This window comes from Pinus tabuliformis, chromosome 8, assembly GCF_031772625.1.
Source record: "Pinus tabuliformis cultivar Carrire ecotype Pingquan chromosome 8, CPIR1, whole genome shotgun sequence".
Classification (NCBI taxonomy): domain Eukaryota; kingdom Viridiplantae; phylum Streptophyta; class Pinopsida; order Pinales; family Pinaceae; genus Pinus; species Pinus tabuliformis.
In genome coordinates this window covers 2,019,801,905-2,019,821,881 of record NC_142294.1, presented here as the reverse complement: position 1 = coordinate 2,019,821,881, position 19,977 = coordinate 2,019,801,905, and the positions used below count along the sequence as shown (strand labels likewise).

Sequence of the window (19,977 nt, the reverse complement as noted above, 5' to 3'; positions counted from 1 at the left end):
CGTTGCAATGGCTATGTTGTATCTTGTCGTGCTGGTCCTTCACTTTTTTACTGCTCACTAGTAGTGCCTTAGTCCATCAAGGCACTTACACTTCGAGACTCCAAGAGGGCTGCCTCCTATCACTGCTGCAAGTCAAGTCTGCTACAATGAACATGGGCTCATCAAACTGCTCTCTAGGTAGGCGTAATTCTCGAGCTCCAATATGCCAGGCTGGCAACAACTTTTGTCCATCAAAGTGCTGCACTTCAACACCAAAACTTCACCCAATCTCGCACCAACAAAGTCCTTCTTGTCTGCTGCTCTAGGGCTACTTTGGGTAGCCAAAACGCTGCCCTCCAATCAGCGCTCTGACACCCAATCTCATCACTATCGATTCTGCTCCTAAGATGACACTTCACCACCATGAAATGTCATCTACATGGCACCAACAAGCTACACAAAAATCTGATCCAAACTGGTCACTTCTTGACCCAACGTTTCTCCACAAAACACTGTTGTCCTTTATGTTTGCACACTGATGTTTGTGACAGTGCTGGTTAAGTCATTTCTTGCAGCCCTTAACTCCTTTGAAAGTCCCCAAACAACCCTTCAATCAACTGCGGCATACCCTTAAAGGACTCCTTGCTGCGCTATTATCTAGGGCATACACCAGCCCCTTTACATGCCCTATGCAAGCCCCTGCTGTGGTGTTATGGCCTGCAACCTAACACACATCAATCTTGTAGTGAACAACCCTTCTAACAATGCCCAAACAACTCCTAAACAACAATGTAATGTCTTTTGCTCCTCAGCCTAGTAGCCCAACATCTTGGCCCTAGAACAATTGCCTTTTTAGCCCTCAAACAACCCTGAGAAGGTCCATAATCTTGCCCAAAACTTTGCCTCCAAATAGACCTCTCCCACGCTGCTCCTTGGCCATCAATTCAGACTTTTTCTCACGTTGTCCCTTGACCCTTTTTTTGCTGCAACTAGGGCATCCAAATTTCAGAGCTATCTTTGATGAATGTTGCACAAGATGGATGCCTTTATCACCCTCATATCACCTTCTATATATACCATAAAGAAGGGCTCAACGTCACATTTGAAGTGACACATCCATTGGCTCTTCAAGTTGGCCTACTTGACAACCAATAATTACTAGTCAACTTCAAAAATTCATATCTCTCTAACGACAACTCGGATTCAGACGATTTTCATTGCCTTGGAATCGTCTTTCCAAGCACTATCATCCTCATCCATCACATGTCATAAATCCATCAATGTTTTTCCCAAATCTTGATGGGTACCAAAACCCCATACTTGGGTTCCAAGCCTACAAGCTGCCCTTGTGGCGCTTTGCTCTCCAAACCTTGAACCCTAGGGCTTGGAGTACCTCCCAAGCTACACAAATCAACAACAAACCCTAGATGTCCTCCTTTTAAGTGACAAAATATTTCCCATTAATGGATAAATTCTGCTATTTATTTGGTAGAAATACTGAATCACCCACAACAATTTCTTCAATAAACCAAGAAAACAACCAATAGAGAGAGAGTTCAAGGGAGTTGACACCAAAATACCAAATAAAGATATTTTATTAACAACTTCAAAAATGTTCTCCAACAATTCACAACAATTTGGAATTGGAGGAAGGCCTTTACTTATAAATAAGTTTCACAAATCCTCCTCATTCTTTATTCCTTAAGTTTAGCCCAAGGAATCACTCAAAAGTGACTTTTTATCCACACAACTGGGAGACAAAGTCAAGATACAATTAATTGATGATTCACATATGCTTAAAATCCTCACAAAAGAGGTGATAAAATCCTCCAAAAAATTTCCATAAAAGTCTAAAAGATGCTCATGAACCTTCAAAATACGTCTCAAATGAATGCCCGTGGTCATACCTTAGGTCAAGGCACTTCAATGAAGCATGGGAATGACTTTGCAAGTCCAAAAGCTAGTCATAAAACCCATAACAAACAAAGTGATGTCGAACTTAGAAGAAGACAAATTTACTTTAGAAGTGTAATGTTCCACTTATGATGTGCTTGGGATGTCTCATTTAGGTGCAAGTAAAGCCCCCTTTGTTCACTTTACTCTAAAATCTAGCTTGAGTGAGTGAAATGACCTCTCTAAATGGTACACACCCCCCCCCCCCCCCCGCCCCCCATCCCCCCCCTAAAGGTGGATGTCTTGTCTTCTTTGTTTAATTAGTTTACAATTAATGATTTTGATTCATATTTACATCATAATTTCACTTTAAGTGAGTGTTATGTCATATTAGTTAGTTGATACACCACTTAAGTGAGATCCACATTAATAAATAAGCTTGAAAATACCCTCACAACTACTATAAAAGCCCACATGCATGGGTCACTTTCCTATCGTTATGAAAATCGGCTCAAATATGTCTAAAATAGGAGAACACTCTAGAATGTCACACATGGCATGTGTAAGGTGGGTCTAAGTCGATGTAATTAGCACATTCATGCCTTGGAGAATGTGACCAATGCCTCAAGAAATGTGATATGACTAAAAAATTCTGAGACTACCTTGGGGAGCATGAAACTTGATGAACATGAGTATTATAATCACCTCCAAGCATTGATGGCCAAAGTGTAGAAAATACATAAGAATAGAGAGGGTATGCATGGGGAAAATATGTGCCATGCTATTGTATGTATGAGGCCTATATAGAGGCTAGAGACTCCACATTGAGAGGTGTCAAGGATTATTGTATAAACAAACATATGGCTTGTGGAGTGTTCTCATTCCTTAAGGAGTGAATGTATGGTGTTGCCCTACCGTAAGGGTTTTGATAAATAAAGAAGCATTTCTATCTATTTCTATCTTGTTATTTCTGGTGATTATTTACAGTTATCGGTTATATTGGTATCATTTCATATATTTTCAGATCAAATCTATAACAATTAGAGTACATATACTAGTGTAATTATATAAAGTAAATGAGCGGTATACTCATAGTCATCAAATTATGATAAACATTAAAAAAACTACCTCACAAAATATCTTGCTTTTACCAGGGTAAAAAAATCATAAAATTTAGCTAAATTATCATTTTATTTTAAATTATTATTATTATTTTTTTCTTCTAAATATGTCTAAAATATATTACTGTAACAAAATGATACCTGGAGGCACTAGCCTCTATAGTTCTTAGCCGAGGTTCATGGCATATTGCATCCAAAACATAATGAAGACTTCCTAGAAGAGGGAAACCAGTCTAGTCCAAAATAGATTTGCTACTCTCATAGGGGAAACCAACATGTGTACATAGATTGATATTCTATTAAAAACTGCTTCAAAAGTAACTATTTTGTTCAAAAATGCAAAAATAAACCCATAGGACTAGGTGTCGGGAACCTGAAACTTGAAGAAACGTGCTAGTTTAATCGTCATTTGGTGTTGACAGGTGTTCTTGAAGAATTAGACACCTGTAGGCATCGAGGTCATCCGTGTCTTTTGGCTATTCACCCATGTTGTCCTTCGCTAGATTTTCTTGCTTCTACTCTGCTACAGAAGGCTTGCCCTGAGCATTATCCTTCTTCTTTATTGCACGAGTGGGACATGTTGCCGAAGGCTCACCCTGAGCAAAATTCTTCTTCTCCGTTGCGCGAGCGGGACGTCCTTCCTCGATGGAGGGTTCCTCCTGAAACATGACTGTAGTGGTGGCCTTGATAAGAGTTCAATCCAGAGAGTAGTGTTAAGTGAATTGAGCTATATAATTGGATTTCTGAGGGCTAGGAGAGAAGTAGCTGTAGGATAGGTTTGCGAAGGCTGGGAGTGAATAGTGCGAGTGTGACCTCTGCCACTGCGTGTATCAGGATAACGAGCCGAGAGGTAATTTGATGAGGGGGAGGATGAGTCAAAGACCGTTGAGGGTGAAGAATGGGGCATTCTACCTCTGTTGTTGCCCCTCCTGCTACGCATTCGCTGGCGCAGCCAAGGCATAATTGCGTAGGGTGAAATGGATTGACTGTGAGGAGTAGGCACTGGGTAGAAAGGGTTCATTTGGGTGGTGTTATCAAAGGCGGAAGGCTCAGAAGTGATGGTTAGGTCACATAGCAAGCTTTGAGAATAGTGGTTGCCCTTCCCAAAATCTATACAATAAAGAATATTGCATCTCCTTCCTGTTTTCATGTGAGTGCTTGGCTCCACGACAGCCAGGGGGCACTTTCAATTCAGAGGCGGAGGAGCATGAGCAGGCCGAAGAGCATCTGAGGCTTCCATTTTGCAGAGCCGAGGTGGAATGGCGTTGGTAGGTTGGTGTGTGTGCCTCATTGAATCACATTTATGAATGTTGTAAACCATTTTTATTGCTCTTTGTGTGGGCTTATAGGTGGCCATGTGGCTATGCCACTTTCCATCCCTTATCTCAGTCGTCACATCATTCGTTGTGAACACCCGCATCCGAGATATTTTAAATTATTGTTATTACTAATTATAAAATGAATTAATATATGAGTGAAACAATATTTTTAATTATGAAGATTCATTCCACTTGAGATTAATTTTTGTTAATATATTATTTTTCAATTAATTAATTTGAAATAAATAAATTAAAATAAAATAATTAATTTAGAAACTCTTAATATATAAATATTATAACATATTAACCTATTATATTAGCATCTATCTAATAATTATTTATAATTAATTTTTTGTGGGAAGCTTTTTTTTAGGGTTTAGGGTAGGATTTTAACTTACCCTCGGTTTTCATATGTTATAAATGCGGTGGAAGTATGCTAAAGGAAATCATGGCTGTAGCGTCTTAGTTAGAAGGTGCGTAGTTGGTTAGAGGTCAGGGTTTTGTTATTTCTCATCTGTGTAGGCTGTAAATTTAAGGAGGGAAAATGATGAAATAACTTTCCCCAAATGATCGACTTTGATATTGTCCACTGCGTTCTGCTCTTCTGCGGAGGAGCAGTCCAAGCCAGTCGTTTCTGAGCCCTCTTCCCATCGCGCTCTGTTTAATGTGGTTTCTCTTTTTGGTTTTTTTGGGATGATCTCACCCCGTCATTTATTTAATGTTTAGTCTAATTTTTATGGTTTGGAATCCCTAACCTGATGCCAACATTTTAGATTTTTTTGAAATTGCATACAATTTTGTTCAGATGAGGTTTTTGATTTTGTTTCAGAATGACCTAATTGAGAATTGGTGTCTTTTTATTTTTAAACAAATCGTTTCTTCTGTATTCTTTCTTGCTATAATTTGGTTTCGATTTCTTCTCATGAAAATAACTCAATGAAGATGTTACCAGCATCCTCCATATTCTGTTAGACAAAATTTGTTGGAATTCGGATTACGCAGGACTTTCAAAATCATTCTAATCTTCAATAAGGTTGTCGTTTTTTAAAACAAAGATCTTTCACTACAATTAGGGTTTGCAGAAACCATAGGCTTAGGGTTTGTGCGCGCACGAGACTCGGGAGAGACCAATATGTATTAGGGTTTGTGTGCGCGCGAGACTGAGGAAGGGGAAATGATGAAATAACTTTCCCCAAATGATCGACTATGATATCATCCACTGCTTTCTGCTCTTCTTCGGAGCAGTCCAAGCCAGTCGATTCTGATCCCCTTCCCATTTCACTTTTTATTGGTGGAAGCTCGCATTTATTTATTTGTTTTCTAATTTTCAATTTCTGATCTCTTTAATGTATTGGCCTACTGTTTGGCGCTTGAGAAGGCTATTTTATGCGCAGGATTCAAATGGACGAGGCCCATAAAATGTAAAACAATTATATTTCTTATGCTCATCTATGTCTTGATTTGAAATCAAATTGCTATGTTTTTGTTACAATGAGCTCTCTAATATGTTGATCAACATATCACAATGATGTTAGCAACATCAGCCAAGAATTACGGAGAATATTTAGATTATGGAGGGGGCATTTCAATTTTCAATGCGGTTATGATCCTTTAAAACTAAAGTTGCTTTACTACAATTAGGGTATCCAGAAACCCTTATCTATTAGGGTTCATTGAAGGCTGGTCTAAGTGCCTTATTCCAGGGATGCGTTTAGTTAGGTTCAATGCTACTTCATTTGGAGCCACTCTAACTAGGAGCACATATTGAACTATATTCCCAGATCCAAGTATCCATATTTACAGAAAGTCCAGATACAAACTCCTTAAATACCTGATATCGGTTCACTACAACTGACGTTTCCAGAAACCGCTATTTGTTAGGAGTAGGCTTTATACAACGATGATCCAAGTTTCCTGGTCGAGGACTTTGTGAGGTTTGTGGTTATTTCTTTGGGACTACTGTAACTAATACCATTGATTGATCTTTACACTGATACGTTAAGTATCCCATATAACTAGCAGCATAGATTGATTTAAATTTTAAATCACATTCGTTAAATACTCATGTTCAGCGGTAAATCATATCTTTTAAATCACATTTGTTAAATACTCATATTCAGCGGTAAATCATATACAGAGGTGTAGTTTGATTGATCTTTATACCGATACGTTAAGTATCCCATATAACTAGCAGCATAGATTGATTTAAATTTTAAATCACATTTGTTAAATACTCATATTCAGCGGTAAATCATATCTTTTAAATCACATTTGTTGAATACTCATATTCAGCGGTAAATCATATCCAGAGGTGTAATTCCAGAGGTGTAATTTGGTTGGTGGGGTTTAGTCTACATTAGGTTATATAACAAATACTCATATTCAGTGGTAAATCATATCCAGAGGTGTAGTTTGGTTTAGTCTACATCAGGTTATATAACAAATACTCATATTCAACGGTAAATCATATCCAGAGGTGTAATTCCAGAGGTGTAGTTTGGTTTGTGGGGTTTAGTCTACATCAGGTTATAGGTTCAAAGTTATAGTTTGGTTTGTGGGGTTTAGTCTACATCAGGTTATAGGTTCAGATTTCATGGGAATGGTTCAGATTGAGTATTTGGAGTAATTAAATTAAAAAAAAATGAATATTTGAAATAATTAAATTATCCCCAAAAAATCAGCATTTCACTTGTTATCCCAATTTCACTTCTTGTATCCGAATGAAGATCAGTATCCCAATGAAGATCAGCGAAGATCAGTATTTATTGTATTTATTAATTGTTATCGTAGTTACTCTAAACCATCCCAAAAAGAATCAACATTCCCAATGAGGATCAGCATTTGGGGTTTAATTAATTAAACTATCCCAAAAATTGATTGTTGTTATTCCAATGAGGATCAGCATTTGGAGTAATCAAACTATCCAAAAAATCAGCATTTAACCAGTAGACATATTATTGTTATACTAAAGACATATGAGTGTCAGGATTTAACTATTTGGGGTTTAATTAATTAAACTAAATTGATTGTTGTTATTTCAATGAGGCATTTAGAGTAATTAAACTATCCCAAAAAATCAGCATTTAACCAGTAGACATATTGATGTTATACTAAAGACATATGAGGGTCGGCATTTAACTAGTGTCTATTGTTGTTTTCTTTTTCAGTTAAAAGGAGAAAAAACCAAATTTTCTATTAGATAAAGATATTTACCTAATCATGTGACATATAACTGATATCAAACTGATGTCTTGTGGGCAGCCTCAAAAAAATCCCATAGGGATTCACCGGATATAGCCTAAACAATGTGTTTGTTATGCTATAGACATATTGCTCTTATCGTAAAGAGTATCAACATTTAACTAGTAGACAGATTGTTGTTTTCTTTTTCAGTTAAAAGGAAAAAAACAAATTTTCTATTAGATAAAGATATTTACCTAATCATGTGACATATAACTGATATGAAACTGATGTCCTGTGGGCAGCCTCAAAAAAATCCCATAGGGATTCACCAGATATAACCCAAACAATGGGAGTCATTCATCAATTTGGCAGGTACAAAATAGGGATTCGCTGGATATAGCCAAACAATGGGATTCATTCATCCATTTGGCAGATACAAAATAAATGATACAGAGCACACAGGCCTGCATAATCCCATTGTGGGCAGCCTAAAAAAATCCCATAGGGATTCACCGGATATAGCCCAAACAATGGCAGTCATTCATCAATTTGGCAGATACAAAATACATGATACAGAGCACACAGGCCTGCTGAATAATCCCAGCAATAGGCAATCAATACATTCAAAAACTATCTTCAAAACCCATGAAGGATGGCACAAACCCTGCAAAAATACTCTGATAACAGAGAGCAGAAACACCAAAAGGAGCAGAGGCAGGCTCCGAAGAAAAAGAGGCAACTCGAAAGAAACTGGTCAGCTAACCCAAATGCCAGTAACAGAGTGAAGGTGCCAGGCAAAATAAAAACAAAATAAAAGGGTCGTAAAGCCGAAGAGAAACCCGTGGCAGCCATGAAACAAGAAATGAACAGCTGGGCATGAACAGAGAAGCTGCAGATGATAAAAGAAACTCTTATCATGAGTCCAAGTGTGCGGACCCCGACAACAAAAGAAGAGGCCACAGGTCCGATTCAAGGAATCGGCAGCAAACGCAGACATGTGGACAAGCAAGTCTGTAACCCGAAGCGTGAATATGGACAAACATGGCCAAAACCTAAATCGACCGGAGAGCCAATAGACAGATTGTTGTTCCGTACAATAGTCAACCTAATTAATATATATATATATATATATATATATCGATTTAATAGAAAGAAGAGTTTATATATAAACCTTAACCATAAACTCTTCTTTCTATTAAATCGATATATATATATATATATAAACCTTAACCATAAACTCTTCTTTCTATTAAATCGACCGGAGAGCCAATGGACAGATTGTTGTTCCGAACAATATTCAACCTAATTAATATATATATATATATATATATATAAATATATAAACCTTAATCATAAACTTTTCTCTCTAACACTGCATGAGCAACTATTTTTTTTTTTAACCACATGGTGAATGGGTAACTGCCAGTCCTAATCTATATTTTTTTTTAACTACATGGTGAATGGGTAACTGCCAGTCCTAATCTATGGGAGACCGAGGATCAATCCTCGTAGTTGCCACTATAACACCAAGAGTACGGGAGACCGAGGATCAATCCTCGTAGTTGCCACTATAACACCAAGACCACTATAACACCAAGAGTAGAGTACGGGAGACCGAGGATCAATCCTCGTAGTTGCCACTATAACACCAAGATTACATCGGATCAATCCTCGTAGTTGCCACTATAACAACAAGAGTACATCTATCAATCCTCGTAGTTGCCACTATAACACCAAGATTACATCGGATCAATCCTCGTAGTTGCCACTATAACAACAAGAGTACATCTAACTACTTGCGAGTCGATATACTAAGATTCTATGGTTTTAGCATATCCTATGGTTTTAGCAAAGCGAGACTCTCGTGCTGCCAAGGTGGGGGTGGGGAATCTGCTTCTAGAGCATCCATCACAGCAAGCTAGTGTACTCAATGAGATTTGAACTATGGATGAGATTTGAACTACGGTCTCCAGGTTCGCTCAAATAAACTTACCATCAAACCACACATCACTGTACTACCACATTGGCAACTATTAATCAACTATATTTATAAAAATATCAGATACAAACTTTCATTGGACGTATTAAAACACCTATATATAATAAACTTAGATGCAAATCCATCTCCATTGCCAGATCAGCTTAAAAGGTCTGTATCTATTAATGCACGTATATTATGTAATATTTTCTCTACTAATGTTCTTTTTTCTTTCTGCATTTTTGGGAATGGCAGAATCGCGTACGAGGGTGTTGGTCATACTCCTCGTGTGAGATTTGAATCAATATGCCATTCTAAAGTGTATAAACAATACACTCTATTGTCAACTGATATAGTATTAGCCAAACATTTTATTGATACAATTATTTTTAATGATGTTAGGATGAGTATCATAACCATATATTAATAGTAACACATTTTATTGTTAATGGATACCATTTTATTTTAATGATGGTGAATAATTATTCGCTTAAATTGATTTTTTAATTGTTGAGAAGGATTAAATATTTTTGCTAAATTTAAAGTTAAAATGAATTTAATGTGGTTTAATTATTAATTGTAATTATAATTGTTATTATTTATTTAATTTAATTTATTTAGCAGAGATCGAAAAGAGTATTAGACGCTCTCCTCTAAATGAGCCATTTAGGATTCGAGCTTTTCCATCTTTTCTGATAGCAAGTTCTGTTCTCGCTGGACCACCACAATATGCTCCTCGACATGGCATTGAAATTAGTGTAATTTATCCAAGGTAGCTCCTAGTTTTGCATGTTCTTCGCAATGGATCCTTTCAGCGGTTTCCAATCACTCCAACATGGAAGTTTCTACAATTTTCAATGCAACAATGTTGAATGACCCTCGAACCAAGAACCAAAGACTCTGCACCCCCTTGCCGGCCCACGCTGCTACGTTGCCGATCATGACGATCGACCCCTGCCCTTCGTTGAGTCGCCACACCCTCTACCACCCTGCTCTCACGTGGGACAGAGAAGTTGTCTCCCCCCAAATCCCATGACCACACTTGATGTAGGTGCCAATTCCCCTCCTAGCTGCATTTGACAAACTCGTCTTGCTCCGTTGTCCCAAGCCACAACGTGAGCAAGGACTCAAACAAACCACACCTTGTTCTCTCTCGACACTCCCCTCATCACCCAAATGATTACTTGCATGTCCTTGTGCAATATTGTGCAATATTAAACATTGCTTGCGGGGAGCGGGGTAAGGGTTCCGGGAGCGGGGTAAGGGTTCCGTTCTGGGTTCCGACGGCTTTCATTGTGTTCGTGTGGTGTGTGGAGGCCCCTTTGGCTCCACGACCCATGACACCACCAACTAGCCCTCATAATAATCACCCCCATTGGGAATCCCTAATATCTACTTAATAGTAATTAATAATTAAATAAAAATGATGAAAACTCTATGCTTAAATAATCATGTCAACATAATTATGACAAAATATTCTCTTTATATCTTTATATGTATATATATGTTAATCAATGAAGAAACTCAACATCTTATTTATTTAAATTTAAAATAAAATAATATATATATATAATTCTTTTTAATTAATGGAAATTTTAACTTTAATGTTTTATTTTACAAATTTTAACCAGTTTTAAAAAATAGTTAAATCATAAGCCTTTCTCCTAAAGAAATCCCCAAAATCCCGAAAAATTAGAGATCATCTATTTTTAACAAACCCCCCCAAAATCCCAAAAAATTATAGATCATCCATTTTTAACATTCATGTGCAAAAATATAGGAGGACATATATTAGTACAATTATAAAAATTGAATAGCTAATAAATGCTGATAGACTTCAAATTATAATAAACATTGAAAAAATTATCTCACAATAGATCTCACTTTTATCACATTAAAAAATCACAAAATTTAACTAAATTATAACATTCTTTTAAATTATTATTATTACTAATTAGAAAATAAATTATTATTATTACTAATTATAAAATAAATTAATATATTAAGGAAACAATATTTTTAATTATAAAAATTTATTGATATGATATTTTCTTCATTAATTAATTTGAAATAAATCAAATCAATTAATTAATTAAAATAACATTAGATATAAATATTAACTCTGCATAGGTAAATATTATAACATATTATCTAATAATTATTTATAATTAAATTAATTTTGTAGCGGCGCACGAGGAGAATATTTTTTGGGTTTTTAGGGTTTTAGTGTTTTAGGTTACACTCGGATTTCAAATCTTATATGGGCGGAGGAAGTACGCTGATGGAAATCATGGAAGAAGCTTCTCAGGTAGAAGGTGCGTAGTTGGCTAGAGGTCAGGGTTTCGTGATTTCTTAACTGCGTAGGCTGTAAATATATTTATGTTTTGGGTGTGTGCTTTAGCGCAAGGAGGGGAAATGATGAAATAACTTTCCCCAAATGATCGACTCTGATATTATCCACTGCGTTCTGCTCTTCTTCGGAGGAGCATTCCAAGCCAGTCGTTTCTGATCCCTCTTCTCATTGCGCTCTGTTTAATGTGGTTTCTCTTTTTGGTTTTTTTTGGGATGATCTCACCCTTTTATTTATTTAATGTTTAGTCTAATTTTTATGGTTTGGAATCCCTAACCTGATGCCATCATTTTAGATTTTTTTTGAAATTGTATACGCCTTTGTTCAGACGAGGTTCTTGATTTTGTTTCAGAATGATCTAAGTCAGAATTGGCGGCTTTTTATTTTTTAAACAAATAGTTTTCTTCTGTATCCTTTCTTGTTATAATTTGGTTTCCATTTCTTCTCACGAAAATATCTCAATGAAGATGTTACGAGCAGCATCCATATTCTGTTATACAAAATTTGTTGGAATTTGGATTACGGAGAACTTTCAAAACCATTCCAATCTTCAGCAAGGTTGTCGTTTTTGTAAACTAAGATCTTTCGCTACAATTAAGGTTTGCAGAAACCATAGGCTTAGGGTTTGTGTGCGCACGAGACTCGGGAGAGACCAATATGTATTAGGGTTTGTGTGTGCGCGAGACTGAGGAAGGGGAAATGATGAAATAACTTTCCCCAAATGATCGACTATGATATCATCCACTGTTTTCTGCTCTTCTTCGGAGCAGTCCAAGCCAGTCGATTCTGATCCCCTTCCCATTTCACTTTTTATTTGTGGACGCTCGTATTTATTTATTTGTTTTCTAATTTGGAATTTCTGATAATCTTTAACGTGATGGCCACTTACTGTTTGGCGCTTGGGAAGGGCATTTATGCGCAGGATTCAAATGGACGAGGCCCATAAAATGAAAAACAAATATATTCAATATGCTCATCTCTTGATTTGAAATCAAGTTGCTATGTTTTTGTTACAATGAGCTCTGTAATATGTTGATCAACATATCACAATATGTTAGCAACACCAGCCCAGAACTGAGTGGCCATTCTGATCATATATTGTTAATGTGCTGTGTCGCTGGTTGTTGGAAGGCAGGGAGCAATGGCGAGTCTATTTGCGGCCAGGCTTGGCACATCCTCCAGGTTGAAGCCTGTACGAGCGCATCTTTTGCGAGCAAACATATTGTCAACACTTCTAGTTGGGGGGCATGAACATGTTCGGAATATAACTTCTCATGTGGCACAGGATGCTTGGGCTGGTAGAAAAGATCTCAGGCTTCCATTTACGGTCAAAACTCCTATACGATCATTTAGTTCAGACATAAGTGCATTACCCCAAGTAACAGACCCTGATGTTAAGAATTCCCTCGAGGATGTCTTGGCTGCAGATTGGGAGGAGCTTCCTGACCCTGTACAGGCTGATGTTATGAATGCATTGTCAAAAAAAACCGATGATAAGGCTGGACAGGAAGCTTTAGCAAATGCATAGCGTGCAGCCGAGGCAGTGGAGCAGTTCTCTAGAGTTTTGGAATCCTTGAGAATGGAGCTAGATGAAATGACTGGGCAGACAGGCGAGAATGTGAGACCTTTGACAGAGGAAGTTCAAGATGCCCTACGGGCTGCATATAAACGTTACAGCAATTACTTGGACGCATTTGGCCCGGATGAAACCTATGTGAGAAAGAAAGTTGAAACAGAGCTAGGCCGTCACACGATATACATAAAGATGCGAGTTAGTGGGCTTACGCAGAACGGGGAAAGGTTACACTTCTCGGCACATCTGGACTTTCTGGCTCGTACATTGAACAACGTAGTTAACCTTGTTAAAGCTATACCTGACTGGGAAAGGAATGTGGAAACAGATTACTTTTCTAAAAAAGGTTTACAGCGGGCTCTGGAGTCGTGGCATATAATGGTAACGGGCAGGTCACCCAGTCAGGTCATCAGCCTCCATACTTTTAAAAAATGTCACCCAATCAGGTTATCCAGTCAGATTAGCTTCCGTCCTTCAAAAAAGTCTTCGAATCGGATCAGCCTCCATACTTTTAAAAAATCTTGGTTATTTGGTCATTTTGTATATGGTCTTTATCTCTGCATCTTGCTGCTATGCGGGCAGAACAGTTTTTTCGGTTATATGGTCACTGTTTATATTCGCTTTTGTTTATGATTGTTGGACTAAAGGATATATTTTTATATATCTTTGTTTATGGGTTGTTTTCTCTTAATGTTTTGAGAATTAAGAGACCTGGTTTTTTGATCACAATACTTAGTTATTTCATTGGATTATTAGTATTGAGCAAGTGCATTTTCCACTTTCCTTAATATGCTGTGGTTTTACTTTCAATTCACATAGATTCACAATTTGATTCTGTATACTTTGATGCATTTACTCTTTAAAAAAAAATTCGATTACCAACCCAGAACTATGGATAATATTTAGATTATGATCGTTAAAAACCAAAATATTACTACAATTAGGGTTTCCACGAACCCTTATCCATTAGGGTTCATTGAAGGCTCGGCTAAGTGCCTTATTCCAAGGATGCGTTTAGTTAGGTTCAATGCTATTTATTTGGAGACACGCTAACTAGGAGAACATATGTACAAAAAAGTCCAGATACAAACTCCTTCAATACCTCATTTCGGTTCACTATAACTGACGTTTCCAGAAACCGCTATATATTAGGAGTAGGCTTTATAACAAGGATGATCTAAGTTTCCTGGTGCAGGGCTTTGTGAGGTTTGAGGTTATTTCTTTGGGACTACTGTAGCTAGTACCGTTGATTGATTTTTAAACTACAGGTTAATCACTCCATATAACTAGCAGGATAGATTAATTTTAAAAACTGCATCTGTTAAATCAGATTCAGATCAGATTCAGAGTATGTGGTGTTAAATCAGATTTAGATTCAGAGTATGTGGTGTTAAATCAGATTTAGATTCATGTGGTTTGTGAGGTGTAGATTAATTAATTTGTGTGAAATTTAGTTTATATCAGATTTAGATTCAGAGTATGTGGTGTTAAATCAGATTTAGATTCATGTGGTTTGTGAGGTGTAGATTAATTAATTTGTGTGAAATTTAGTTTATATCAAATTATAGGCTCAAATCTCGTGGATTCAAATTTTTAAAATCTAGAAATGTTCAGGACTATTTCGGAGTAATCAACATTTCATCAGGAAAAAGAAAAAGAAATATTTTTTTTGAAAAATAATCACGCTTTTATATTAAAATAAAGATGTTGACATAATCATATAGCATGGACCACCAGAATTGACTATCACTGATATCATGAGTGTAGGCCCCTCAAAGCATTTGCCAGAATTGACTATGACTGATATCAAGCGTGTAGGCCCCTCAAAGGAAACTGTAAGAATCATCAAATATAGCGCAAACAACAGGCAGTGACTTATCAATTTAGCAGATACAAAATACATTATACAGGGAACACAGGCCCGCCAAATAATCCCACGAAAAGTATCATGAAAATCCCAGCAATAGGCAGTCTACTTCAAACCTGTCTGCAAAACCCATCATGGATGGCACAAATCCTGTAGAAATAGGCTGATAACAGATAGCAGAAACCCCAAAAGGGGAGTAGATGCAGGCTCTGAAGAAAAAGAGAACAACGAAGAAACTGGTCAGCGAACCCCAAAGCCACTACTAGAGCGAAGGCGCCGGGCAAAATAAAAACAAGAAATAAAAGGGCCGCTAAGCCCACTTGACAAATGCTAGAAGCATGAACATGCTTGACCTAGAAGACAAATCAATTTGAGCATGAAACCCATGATTAAAATAATAATTCTTTTTCTTCTTTTTACAAAAATATTCAATGTCATAAGCACAAAGGTAATTATGAAGACTGAATCTAATTACAATCTCCAACAATGAAATCATGTGTCCTTATATAGTTATTTGAGGGGATTCTAAGGGTAGCAAAATTGCACCTTTTGGAGGGAGATTCATAAATTAAAATTGGAATTTTGAAAGCTTGAGACCCAAGAAATGAGCTCATTCCACCTTTTTGGAGTTTAGGTTTTAATTTTACTTGAAGTCAAAGACCCTTTCATGATTTGATAAATTCAAAAATAATCGTTCAGACCTCTTGTTAAATATTTTGACCATATACTTTTTGATGAAAATTTCATCTTCAGGATTTGACCAATGATAGGGTGCAACATCATCATCTTTTGGGGTTTTTATCCACAACTTGGGTTCTTCATCTTCAAACTGGCATAACTCGCAAATCGTGAGGGTTCTTGGGTTGTGCCACATACCACTGGAATCAACTTGATGAGAAGAATCCAACATGGATGGTCTGGACTCAAAACACGATGATTTTCCATGTCATTTTGGTAAAAAAAGGCGAGGCATCTCCTCGTGTTGCTTTGGTTGAAATCAGTGAGATCTTGCTAAACTTCTTTTTCTCCCCTTTGACACCAATGGCAAAGAGTGACTCCCCTGACAATATGCCTACTACTATCTACCTGCCTCTATTGCCCCTGTCAGATTTGCTAGATAAAAGCATTTTAATCTAAACTTGGGAGAATCCCAAGTTTTTGTCGAAGACACTCAAACATCTCACACGGTAGTGGTTTGGTGAAAGTGTTAACTATTTTCTCCTTTGTCCCAATATATTCCACCTTTATGTTCTTTTAGAAAACCTGTTCTCCAACAAAGCGATAGTTCATAGGGATATGTTATGTTTTTTAATGCATGGCATGATTATTGGAGATGCTTATGGTTCTGGTGTTGTCGCAGATCCATATGAATGTCTTCTTATGCTAACATTTCCCTCAAACTCAATTTCATAATGCTACAATGGAGTATGTCTTGGAACAGATCTGCATAAGGCTTATTCTTTAACCAATCCATTAGAGTCTCTAATCATTCCTACTACATGCTCCCTTGCTGCTATAATAGTCTACAGGATTGGAAATAAATGATTAAGGAGAAGCTCCAATATGTGAAAGCATTAACAAGCTTGTCACTGCACTGATCAGAAGTGATTTTCAGTTTGACCCTATTCTTATATCGACCATAAGGACACCTATTCATTGTCCTCTTCAAGAATTTCAGGTTATAAGGTCATGATTCTAGCAGTCAATTTTAGACATCTTAAATAATTATATGATTCAAATTAAGAAATTTGTCATGAAGTTCGCTATGGTGCAAATAGAGCATATTGAACTCATGATTTTACAGGTTTACAGTTATAACCAAATTCGTGAATCTAGAAAGGACAAAAGTGATTTTCAGTTTGACCCTATTCTTATATCGACCATAAGGACACCTATTCATTGTCCTCTTCAAGAATTTCAGGTTATAAGGTCATGATTCCAACAGTCAATTTTAGGCATCTTAAATAATGATATGCTTCAAATTAAGAAATTTGTCATGTTCGCTATGGTGCAAATAGAGCATATTGAACTCATGATTTTACAGGTTTATAGTTATAACCAAATTTGTGAATCTAGAAAGCAGCTATCCAAAATCCTAACCATGTTCATATACGAAGCCATCAAAACTCCAGCAGCTCAAACCGTCGTTTGGCCAGAGGACAACGAGAATTTTAGTTGCATTGCCTACATTACAAAATTATGGTAGAGGTTCATGGTGGGCCTCTCTTGCCTCCTCTCCTGCAAACAACTCATCGCTAAAAGCGGCACTTCCTTCATGCTTTCCAGAACAGCTTGCGAAGCGTTCTCCTTCAACCGAGGATCGACAACATCCATGATCCTTCCCTGTTCTGATATATTAACCACATACACTGCCAGATTCACATCATCAGATTCCTTGCAGAGATCAATGGCCTTCTGCGATGTCAGCAGTTCCAGCAAAACCACACCGAAGCTATACACATCACTTTTATCAGTGAGCTGGTAATTTCTGTAATACTCGGGATCCAAATACCCCACTATCCCTTGAGCGCATGTGGAGATATGTGACAGGTCTGACTCTGCTAGACCGGATAGCCCAAAATCTGAAACCTTGGCATTCATTTTATTGTCAAGCAAGATGTTTGTGGACTTGACATCTCTGTGATATATTAGAGGGTAGGCAGTGGAATGGAGATAATACGGCATGAGAGGTGGAAAGCATGGAGTATCTGTGGTGAACAATCATCTCCAGGGGGAAGTCGTTCTCGACTGGAGAGAAATATGCACTTCTCTGGTCCCCTTCAACAGCGTGATTACACCAGGTGGCTTGTTAAGCCCGATGACTGGAGGTACCCTGCATCCACCCCCAGCATGCCCTTATAAATTGATTTCAATTTTTTTTCATATGAATTAGACACTTAAGTTGTGTATTTGCAGGGAGATTGTGGAGAAATACAGGGAATCCCTGATGGGTTTAGCATGCAAGCGGTTGGGGATAATATCAGAGGCATTGGGTTTGGAAACTGAAGCAATGAGGGTAGGCAGCGGAATGGAGATAAGTCAGTGCTTCTGCAGTTTGAAGAGCAATATTCAAGCGAGTTCTCCAGTCCAGGAACCTTCCTCCGGAGGTCATGTAGAGATGTTCAAATAAGGTCCCGTTGGGAATGTACTCATAGATCAGGAGGGGTTCCTCTGCATCAACACAACAGCCCAACAATCGAACCAAATTTATGTGGTTTACCTGAGATAAAATCTGAACCTCGTTCAGAACCTGCTTGATTCCTTTGATATTACCTACTTTGGCAGTTTTAACCGCAACAAGGGTGTCGTCTTGGAGTATTTACTTCAGAATGTGAGATTTCCTGCAGGGTAATCACGGCGCTGGTGGTCCGAGTCCAAGATTTTTATATTAAAGTTGTATGGCACGTTCAAACCTTGCTCCGCGTCCAGTTTTCCTTAGGTCGTGCACCAGAAAATTCGCAGTGATTGAAGGTGCCAAAAATGGAGCTGCACTTCCGAAAATGGAGCCGAGGTAGACAAATGTCATTATCAAGTTATTAGACAGATGTCAGATGGCATGTTTAAAGCCCTGGTAGTGCTCCTCTGTAATACATAGATACCGTAGCAAAGTGTTTTACAAATGCTGTGCTAGATGTCAAACAGAAAATAAATTAAAAGAAAAGCCTGTCGGCCTAATAATACAGTAACAGTAACTTGATGATGATGATGATGATGGTTAACGTCCGCTGAGACCAAATAATGATCTATCGGACCTAAAAAGACAAATTATTTATTTTGATTTAAGATTTTATTCCTATGCTCAAAAAGCTTGGAGAGAAGCCTCCCGAGTTCACTATAATTTTGGCATTGTAAAAGGCTAGGAAGGTCAGTATTGTAACAAAGGTTGTGAAATTGAGATCTAATGTGGTTGTATGCAGGGCACTCTAAGAAGAAGTGGTTTTCATCTTCGATGCTCCTATTCTCACAAATATGGCAGATCCTTTCTATCCATGGTGTTTTAGGAACTGCCCAACGGCCAGTTTCACTATGGAGCTCATGAGAATTCGTTCTAATCTTTGCTATATTAATTTTCTTCTTTGAGCCAGTTAAAATAGAGAGATACCTTTGATCTTCAAGGGTGGGGTTGATGACCCTCTTATAATAATTTAATTTTCTTTTAGACGCTAAATCTTTCTCACACCACAATTTTTCTTTGAACTTAGAAGTAACAATATCTTTAATGTTATTTATGTTTTGCAAAGCATCATTCTCATTGATCTCCCAATAGTTTAACCAGGTCCTTGTGTCCTTATGCCATCCTCGGTTGAGCCTTAGGTGGTTTTGGCTGGAATTTAAAGCTAGCTTAGGAAGTCTATGATTGTCTATGTTATTGAGCGTGTGCTTGTACACCAGAAACCTGAGCATAGCTAGGCTCTCAATAGGAGAAAGACCTGCTTCTATAAGGAGAATAGGATAGGGTGTATAGCATTATCAAAACATTTTATTGTTAATATATATATATTTTAATGAAGTTATATAACAGATATTTTTTTGTCAAATTTTTATAGCAGATTTGTAATTAAAATAAATTTAGATTAATTTAATTATTATATATATATTTTAATTTTTTTTATTATTATCTAATTTACCTATATTAAAATGTTTAACAAAATAGCCTTCAATACAATATCACATTTTTCCCATTGCCTTAACAAATACTCTAATATTTAGTATT

General features: G+C 37.2%; 2 protein-coding genes, 3 non-coding genes and 1 pseudogene across 5 annotated transcripts; 5 read left to right on the top strand and 1 right to left on the bottom strand.

The window, feature by feature from the left end:
- The first annotated feature begins 5,480 nt into the window (after window positions 1–5,480).
- Window positions 5,481–5,582, top strand: LOC149244529 (small nucleolar RNA Z103). Its single transcript, XR_016246892.1, has one exon. It is a non-coding gene; the product is annotated as a small nucleolar RNA Z103 (small nucleolar RNA).
- Window positions 5,583–11,794: 6,212 nt separating this feature from the next.
- LOC149244526 (succinate dehydrogenase subunit 5, mitochondrial pseudogene) lies at window positions 11,795–14,026 on the top strand (annotated as a pseudogene).
- On the top strand, window positions 11,883–11,987 carry LOC149244528 (small nucleolar RNA Z103). Its single transcript, XR_016246893.1, has one exon. It is a non-coding gene; the product is annotated as a small nucleolar RNA Z103 (small nucleolar RNA).
- On the top strand, window positions 12,517–12,618 carry LOC149244527 (small nucleolar RNA Z103). Its single transcript, XR_016246891.1, has one exon. It is a non-coding gene; the product is annotated as a small nucleolar RNA Z103 (small nucleolar RNA).
- An 853-nt stretch (window positions 14,027–14,879) lies between the features above and the next one.
- On the bottom strand, window positions 14,880–19,191 carry LOC149244524 (wall-associated receptor kinase-like 15). Its single transcript, XM_089368022.1, has one exon. It carries the CDS (start codon window positions 17,946–17,948, stop codon window positions 17,448–17,450), a length of 501 nt encoding a protein of 166 aa, XP_089224148.1. The 5' UTR covers window positions 17,949–19,191; the 3' UTR covers window positions 14,880–17,447.
- LOC149244525 (flavanone 3-dioxygenase F3H1-like) lies at window positions 17,967–18,403 on the top strand. The gene is made up of 2 exons (XM_089368023.1): window positions 17,967–18,091; window positions 18,180–18,403. The coding sequence occupies exons 1-2, from the start codon at window positions 18,024–18,026 to the stop codon at window positions 18,391–18,393; spliced, it is 282 nt and encodes a 93-aa protein (XP_089224149.1). The 5' UTR covers window positions 17,967–18,023; the 3' UTR covers window positions 18,394–18,403.
- Window positions 19,192–19,977: the final 786 nt, after the last annotated feature.